This window comes from Anomaloglossus baeobatrachus, chromosome 4 (genome assembly GCF_048569485.1).
Source record: "Anomaloglossus baeobatrachus isolate aAnoBae1 chromosome 4, aAnoBae1.hap1, whole genome shotgun sequence".
NCBI lineage: Eukaryota > Metazoa > Chordata > Amphibia > Anura > Aromobatidae > Anomaloglossus > Anomaloglossus baeobatrachus.
The window spans coordinates 116,717,911-116,727,424 of NC_134356.1; the positions used below are offsets into that span (position 1 = coordinate 116,717,911).

The window sequence follows — 9,514 nt, forward strand, 5'->3', positions numbered from 1 at the left end:
GCAACCTCCAATCAGCCTCTCCTGCAGACGGTCACCGCCGTCTGCCAACCTTGCTGTCTCAGTCCGGGGCACACACGCGGACCAACTTCAGGCTTTCCAAACTGTCACTTTCTCTTTCACTTCAACTCCTCTCACTTACTCCTCTACCACTTCCCTCTCACTTCAACTTCAGCTTCAACTCATCTGCCTGGTTTTCCCGCCTCCAGGGCTGTGAACTCCTCGGTGGGTGGAGCCAACCGCCTGGCCCACCCCTGGTGTGGACATCAGCCCCTGGAGGAAGGCAACAAGGGTTTCTGGTTTAGCTTTGGTGTACCTATCCGGGGTGTAGGGTGTGGTGGTGTCATTAACTGTGACCCCTGGCTTGCCCAGGGCGTCACATTGCCCCTTAGCAAAATGCAGACCATCCGCGGGCTGCCCGTCCAACACCGGTTTTATTTTTCTGAAAAAGATAAAAACCGGTAACACATACAATTATAGTAACATCATCCCACAACGGGAGGCAATTTTCTTAAACGTTACGGTAACAGTTGCGGCTGCCGCTCTCTCCCACCCAAGTAACCTGGCCCTGATGCTACTCCTAAGAAACAGGCAGCACCCCTTGACCCCAGTCCTGAACCAAGTCACCCGAGCGGGATCTGTCCTTCCCCTCCAGAGGGTAGCCACCGGTTCCGGTGGTGGCTGGGCCCCAGCCTGCTCCACTGCGGGCCCTCCCTCCAACCTGCCTCTCCGGAGGCGGTAACGGTAGCTGCAACAAAACATATTTATTTACATGCCACTAATGTTTGTGGTTTCCCTGCAAGTTCACGGGCTTGTCCGTAAGGAGTCCCTTACGCAACTTTTCAAGCGGTCCCCATGGGGACAACGGTGCCGGCAACGGCCGGGTCAATCACGGTTGCTGACAATCAGATGAGGCTTCGGTGATCATTTTTTTATCTTTAAGAACTTTCAGAGCTTTTAAACACACACACAATCTTTCGGTGGTCTCAACGGGGACTGTGAAGCGGCACTCCACTGCCCTACTCCGATTCTTCAGCTGAGGCAGATTCATCCTCCGCCACCAGCATATCAAACATGCACTGACATGCCTGCTGTGACAAGGGTTCCCGGTACCCATTTCCACCGGTGCGCGGGGTGTAGAAAACCACTGGGTCTCCTTCATAGCGGAGACGCTCACTTACCCCCTGAAACTCAGCAGTGGGCCCGGGGCCGGAGTCATCATCAATTATTCCTGCGTCAGGCGGGTTGCCGCCAGCTGCCGCAGCCTCCTGGCCTCCAGCATCCAGCACATCAGATCCTTCTGCAGTAGCACAGGGCAGCAGGTCAGGCGAGTCTACACTGAGGCGCCCCATAAGTAACGGCAAGGATGATGCATAGGTCGAGACTAGGCCGGGCCCCTCAGCCGCAGCGGCCGGTCCTGGTAGGACATAGGGACGTGGGTCACCAGTCGACTCTGTTACATCCGTTCCCCTCCCGTACATCGGGGCAGTTGCAATCAGCATCTCCACCTCGTTGGTCCACTGCTCCATCATCCGGAAGATCTGATCCTGTTGGCGTTGGTGGAACGCAATCACGCGGGCCTTCATCCATGCTACGGTCCCGGGCTCGGGGTCGAGCGCAATCACTGCCGGGACTTCTGGCACATTTTTGTTAAGGGGCCGCGGTCCTAGCGGTTCCCCCGGGAGTGATTCAGGGACGTCCTGAGCGTCTGCAGCCGGTTGGTCCGCCGAGGCGGATTGGCAGGGTATCGCTACCGGTTGGGCAGGTAGCGGGCCTAGTGACGAAGCGGCAGCAGCTAACACGGGTAGCGGGGAGAGAAACAGGGTGAGCGGATGCAGGCCGGGCTCCTCAGCATCAGCGGCCGATCCCTCGGGAATACAGGGGCGTGGGTCTCTTACCCGCTCCTCCAAATCCTCTTCCACCTCGCGTCTCCGCATAGCAGCCACTACGTCCGCCATGTCGGTCTCCCACTCCTCTAGGAGGAGCTGCATATGGGCTTGCAGACGGTTATTTAACGGGGCAGTCCGGTCTCTCAGCCACATCGCCGTGCCGGGTGTGGGAGCGTCCTCGTTGGCGGTCGGACTGTACATCTTGGCAATCGTGGCTTCCAGGAACCCAGTATTCCTGCAGAGTCCTGGCGTCCCTGCCTTTATAGCCGCGGCTACATGCGACCAGTCGCCATTTCGTCCCCCTTAGCCTCTTTCCGGCCCCTCCTCTATCGGGGCGGGGTTTTGACCTTCACGCCTCCACTACTTGAGAAGACGCTCGAGCGGGAACTTTTCGCGCCAAAGATGGCGGCTTCTGAAATTTTTCGGCCGGACACCTCCGGCGGTAACAAGGCGCACCTCTACCCAACGGCAGAGCGGTAAGATCCTGTTCATGACGCCAAGTTGTCGCGGACGGAGGAGGGGACGCTGCGCTCTCCCACTGCTCGGGTCCAGCTGCCGCTGCTGCTGCGGCCTCTGCTGCTCGGTGGCTCGAGCGATGGGCCGGATCCCGGGGACTCGAGCAGCGCTCCTCACCCGTGAGTGAAAAGGGGTTTGGTTTTGGGGATTTATTGTCCGTGACGCCACCCACGGTTGTGGTGATTGTGTGGACACCACCGCTGCTCTGTATGGGGATCCCGGGAGCGGTGACAGGGAGCAGCTCTGTTGTTATTTCTCCCCTCCGTGGGTAGGGGGTTGGTTGTCCCGGGGCCCGGTGATGGGGTAGGAGTGGATGGCAGGCCAGGTGCGGGGCTTGGTGAGGTGCAGGGTCGCGGGGGCAGCGCTGTGCCGTACGGCACGGTGGTACTCACTCAGCCTGAGACGTTGACACAGTTCTCGGTAAAACACACGGCTGGAAAGACGGTTCCCACGGACGGCTGCTGTTGCTTTCCCCGGTAGTTAATGGTGACTGTCTCTTTCCCTGCACCTTGTGTAATGTTGGTAGCGATGGGTTCCCACCGGTAACCCGCTCCCCGGCTTGGATATGGGCCGGAGGAGCCCCTCTTTGCCCGCAGGCGCTGGCCCTGAGAAACTGGTGCCTTGGCGGTGGCGGTGTCTCTCTCCTACGGTTGGACTGTTGCCTTCAATCGGGACTTAGTTGCTGGGAGACCCGGAGGTCCCCTTCACTGACGGATTTGGCAAATTCACGGCTACTCCTAGCCTTGCCGGGATCCGAAAGGCCCCTGCCAATGGTGCTGGCTTCTTTTCGTATACCGGTCCGGTACCGCCGGGCCACCACCCGTCCACGGTCCTTTCGGCAACCTCCGATCAGCCTCTCCTGCAGACGGTCACCGCCGTCTGCCAACCTTGCTGTCTCAGTCCGGGGCACACACCCGGACCAACTTCAGGCTTTCCAAACTGTCACTTTCTCCTTCACTTCAACTCCTCTCACTTGCTCCTCTACCACTTCCCTCTCACTTCAACTTCAGCTCCAACTCATCTGCCTGGTTTTCCCGCCTCCAGGGCTGTGAACTCCTCGGTGGGCGGAGCCAACCGCCTGGCCCACCCCTTGGTGTGGACATCAGCCCCTGGAGGAAGGCAACAAGGGTTTCTGGTTTAACTTTGGTGTACCTATCCGGGGTGTAGGGTGTGGTGGTGTCATTACCTGTGACCCCTGGCTTGCCCAGGGCGTCACACAATTAGTGCCAGGTTTGTGGCTGTGTACAAATGGAAAAATATGTCCATGATTTCACTGCAACCACAGATCTGCCAAAGATTTATCTCTGTGTGTGACGGGGCCTTAAGTGGTGGCTTATAATGCATTTAGGAGGCTATGTGGGGGCTTACTGTATCAGGAGGCTATGTGGGGGCTGACTGTGTTTAGGATACTATGAGTGGACACATACTGTATTTAAGAGGATATGGGGAGGCTCATACAGTATTTAGGAGGCTATGTATATGTGTATAGGGAGGATATGTGGGGGTTCATGCTGTATTTTAGGAAGCTATGTAGGGGTTCATGCTTTATATAGAGTGACTATGTGGGGGCTCATATTGTATATAGAGAGGTTATGATGTAGTTCACACTGCATAAAGAGGGGCTATGTGGGGGCTCAGACTGTATAAGTCAACATGGTTAACTGTGCTCAATATTAAGTCGTACGATTCAGATTAATATCTAATATATAAAGCTGAGTGTATGTACGTATTTATGTATGTATGTATGTATGTATGTTTGTATGTCACCGTCGCATTTACAATCACAAAATTTTGCACAGCCACCTCATTTGACTCGGGGACCGTCATGGACTGTGTTTTCATAGCCTTACAGTTATTCCCCCAACAATCTGCTTACATTAAATTCAATAGAGTTGGGAACGGATCTGTTATTATAGACTCCTATTATGGACAGAGAAAGAGACACACAGAGAGAAAGAGACAGACACAGAAATAGACACACACAGAAAGAGACAAATAAACAGAAAGAGACAAATACACAGAAAGAGACAAATACACAGAAAGAGACGCACAAAGAGAAAGAGACACACAGAAAGAGACACACAGACAGAAAGAGACACATACACAGAAACACAGAAATAGACACATACAGAGAAAGAGACATATACACAGAAAGAGACACACAGAAAAAAACACAGAAAGAGACACTCACACAGAGACACATCCACAGAGAGAGACACACAGAAAGAGACACACAGTTACTGTTTCAATGTGTGAGCTAATATATTGGCTCTTTTGACAGTTAGCCTGGATATGTATTGGGTGGCCTTTAGCAATCAATCACACCTCTGCTTCTATTTAGCTACAGCTCATTAATAGCAACTTTGATTGGTTGCTATAGGCAAAGAAGGACATTCTTAGTATAAGGCCTCTTTCCCACGTCCGTGAAAATCACGCACATTTTTCACGGACGTGTCAAAGGTGCGTATTGTCCTCCGAGTGCCGTGTTTATGGCACACGTGTGTTCTCCATTTTTTATCAGTGATAACACACGGAGAAGGGAACTGTCTGCTCACCTGTCCCTGGCGTTGCTGTCCGTGGTGCTGATCTTTGGTCTCTGGCCCTGCTGACTCCCCGCTTCTGCTGCTTCCGACCCGCAGTGGACTGAATATGCAATGAGCATAATGAGCAGGGGTCGGAAGCAAGTGCCAGCAGCGGCAGAGACAGCAGTGCTGGAGAAGATGTATATAGAAAATCTTTTAATTTCACAGGCACATGTGTTTTCTCCGGTGTGTGTCACACGGATCACATCCGTTCGGTCCGTGTGACACCCGTGATGCCGGAGAAAAACGGACATGTTGACCTGAGGAGCACACGGACACACGTATGCTCCACACGTACACACGGTCCACGGCAAAACACGCACGTGTGCGCAGACCCATTGATTTTAATGGGTCTACGTATGCCCGTGTCTCCAGCATGTGAGGAAACAGACCGAACACGTACCGGAGACACAAACATGTGAAGGAGGACTAAGACAGCATATGAGTCAGTTAATATGATTTCGGTAGTGAGAGTGAGAGAGTGGGAGAGTGAGTGGGAGAGAAGGAGAGTGGGAGAGAGGGAGAGAGACGTAGTTACTATCCTGGGCAACGCCGGGTACTACAGCTAGTAAAATAATAATTATATGTTAATATTAATATTTAGTAAAATTAATTTCAGCCTATTGTTTTGGCCCTGCACACCAGTCATGGTTTCTCATGTGGCCCCTTGGAAAAATTAATTGCCCACTTCTGCACTTGACTGTTGGCCAACATCAGTGGGTTCGACCAACATTAGTCTGAGTATTGTATTTATGTAAAATTTGTCACATTTATTCATCTCCAAAAAAAGACTGTGAGAATAAGCAATGTATAATAGTTGTATGATTATATTAACCCATCTTTGATAGTTAAACTGATTGGATTCTGTCTAAAGTAAGGTAATCTGCTATTGTTTTCCAAAGGCAATATATTCAATGTATAATTTCTTATTTCAGCTTGTTGACCTGTTTTCAAGTATCGGAGGACTAGTAGGCCTTTGGATTGGTGTCTCAGTTTGTACAGTTGCTGAGTTTCTGGAACTAATACTAAATATTTTGACATTTGTGATTATATGCATCCCAAATGGAAAAGAAGACTGCCCAGAGAATCCATACACAATCCCTAACCCTCAACCCGAATTGTTCTTACCAGTGCTTTCTGCTGATAGCGGTCTTCTATGGGATTCTGTGGAAGATGTCTCTACTTTGCTCAGTAACAATGCTGAGGATGATCGAACCCCGTACAACCCCTACCAGAGCTATGAAACAGTAAATGACTCCATATACAATGTGTAGGCCAGAGAAATACAGTAAAAGGAAGACATGCAACAGATCTGCTCTGAACACCAACGCAATGTCTTCATACCAACTGTAGAGAAAAGACAAGCCGTTGATTAAGGAAACAACTATCATTACGGAAGCTGGCTATCAACTGGAATTATAATGTCTAAAGGTTGGAGCCTTCAAAAAATGATATTGTTCTTAATTCTTCATGAGAGACCTGTACATGAAAATTTCTAGAGACTATACCATGTAGTAAAGTCATGAGCTTCAGTATGTTACGTAAAACCATTTAGGTACAGTATATTCTTCAATAAACATGCATTATCTTCAACGTTGAGAACTGTGCTTATTTACTGACAGCAAATATATATCTTATTTAATGGGGAATGGTAACACACGCTATACATGACTATACACATGCACAATACAATACACCGGCATATACACAGTTCATATATGGTAAGTGAAAAAGTAAAGTGAAAAGTTAGAGCCATTATTGAGACAGAAAAAAGGAAAAAAAGTATTTGTACTAAAAAGGATAAAAAACATTACACTAAACATCAGTATAATTAAACTATATATTATTTATTGAAGAATTGTTATAAATTTACTTAACCTGGCAAAGTTGAACTATTTTCAATTCAATTTCTGCAAATCACCTAAAATGGTCACTGATATTTTTCACTTTGCAGAAGATAGCTTTGGCCACAGATGGTCCACATGACCACAAGTGCGACTGGGCTAACAACTCACAGCAAATTAGGAGTCTCTACCATACCCTGCATAAAAGCAGTAAATACAGCAGTTATTTTGTGTTGAATCTGGATAGTGAGAGGACATCACCATTTAACAAAAGAGACAGGGAGAGAAAGTCATGAAACACTAAATAAACTGCACACGTAGTTTGTGATATCACAGTAGTGAAGAACAATTACCATATTATTTTAACAATATAAGATAACGTAACTTTGCCATTGAGATCTCACCTTGTCACACACATCATTTCAGGGCAATTGGAGGTTTTGTAGGACGTGATTTGTAATTACTCGCTTAGCTGAAAATCAATTTTTTGGGAAACATTTGGTTAAGTTGGCAAATTTGAATCTCAAATTATTTCCTCATCTCTAAAAATAACCCAACATACTGCATTTGGTTTCCCTATAGCAACATACACTACCATACAAATATACTGTACATACAGTTAGTTTAGGTTAAAAATACGACAGAAGGAAGTTTTTTCCTTGTTTAACCAAAATTAATAAAGATTGTATATATGTATACATTATTAAAGGGAACCAGTCAGGTCCAATATGCAGCCAGAACCACGAGCAGGTGCCTAACCATCCCTGTATATACTAGCATAGATAAAGGTATCTTTAGAAAATGTATTTCTAAAGATCTTTTATTGTATGCTAATGAGAGTAGTGACTAGTCCCAAGGTCGTTGCATCCCTTGCCAGTCGGTCCCATTAGCATGTTAGTACGCCCCTCTGGGTGTACTAACATGCTAATGAATGCACAACATCAGAGGATGATGACACTTACCTCTCCGCTGCCATCGCCGCCCCACACTGGGTTTCGGCTCAGTGCGCATGACCCCGAATATTTGGCCATGCGCACTATGTAGCTACTGTAAGTGTACACGTTCCGGTTTCAAACTGAATTAGTGCACATGACCTGAAGTCCGGGATCATGCACACTGAGCCAAAATCCTGCAGCGGGCAGCGATGGCAGCAGAGAGGTGAGTGAGATCATCCTCTGACTCTGCGCATTCATTAGCGTGATAGCACGCCCACAGGGGTGTGCTAACTAGCAAGGGAAGCAACGCCCTTGGAACTAGTCCACTCATTAGCATACGACAAAAGATCTTTAGAAATACTTTTTCTAAAGGGATTAGCAATATGCACCCAGAACTGCTCATGGGCTGGATGCACAAGACTGGATTAGGCATGTATGGACCAGGCTGTATTAGGGCTGGTTGCACAATGCTGGATTAGGCCTGGTTGGACCAGACTGTATTAGGGCTGTATGCACAAGGCTGGATTAGGTCTGTATGGACCACGCTGTTTTAGGGCTGGAAGCACAAGGCTGAATTAGGCCTCTGTGTACCACGCTGTTTTAGGGCTGGAAGCACAAGACTGAATTAGGCCTCTGTGTACCACGCTGTTTTAGGGCTGAATGCCCAAGGCTGGATTAGGCTTGTATGCACCATGCTGGACTACAGCTGTCTGCACCAGTCAGAGAAGTTCTCACAATGACAGCGCAACCCATGATCCGGTTTTTACAAAGTATGGGTCACGTGGTGTCCAGTCCGAACTGTACCTTTTGGGTTCACTCATCCCTAGTCATAAACACGGAAAATGAATTGGTCCCATATAACTTTTTATGACTATTACTTCTTACTATAACATATGGCAGTTAATACATGTTGCCTAATATAGCTTTACTCCTGAATTGTCCCCAGCACAACATAGCTATGTGCCTTGTTATTTGGTGTTTAGATTTTTAGGCTCTGTCTGCAGCACCGAGGATTGAAAATGCCCATTAATATTTATCACTCCATCTTCTGCTTCTTATCTCTCGCTCTGCACCACTGAGCTGGAATGTGAGCGGCATTTCATGCAGAGTAATACAAAATGGTCCAGCATATAAGAAGCCATCAGATAGCCGGACTATACAAATAAACACAAAAGCCAATCTATCAGCACTATTACATAATTGTAATGGGTTTTGTGTTGGGATTTTCATCTATTCTAATAGAAATGGATGCACTACTCTCTATGGCTTTATCTTAGTGTTACTAATGAAAATTACAACAGGAGCTAACAGAATTCAATATAAGAATAGTCGTCGACTATATGGGATGGTTATTGCTTCAATATGATAAAGATAAATTTGGAAGATAGTGAGAAATTGCTCCTTGCTTAAAGTCTGACAAAGCTCAGACTGAATAGTATTAAAGTGCAAATGTTAAAGTAATCTATTCTGTTCAATTCATGATGAATAGAGTTGGTATCAATACAGATTCGGAAGTTAGAATACGACATAGCACAAAGTATTATGGGGGTGCAGGCCAACCTTATAGCAAATAGTAGAGACCACTGCAAACACTGGGAAATTATACTGAGCTTCAGTGAAACAGCGCTCATACTTATATTAGAATTCATTTAGCAATGGACTCACTTTTGTCATCTTTATTTCATGGAACTTAAAGACTGGACTTGAAAAACAGGCACCACCCGAATACTTTGTGAGTGACAGTGTTTGCC

At 47.6% G+C, this 9,514-nt stretch overlaps 1 protein-coding gene across 1 annotated transcript in view; it reads left to right on the top strand.

The window, feature by feature from the left end:
* Positions 1–6,457, top strand: part of LOC142301283 (epithelial sodium channel subunit beta-like) — an 88,483-nt gene extending 82,026 nt beyond the window's left edge. Inside the window, exon 10 of the mRNA XM_075342312.1 lies at positions 5,920–6,457. Coding sequence (XP_075198427.1) covers positions 5,920–6,258 — 339 coding nt within the window. The 3' untranslated portion in view covers positions 6,259–6,457. The remainder of the gene's footprint in view (positions 1–5,919) is intronic.
* Positions 6,458–9,514: the final 3,057 nt, after the last annotated feature.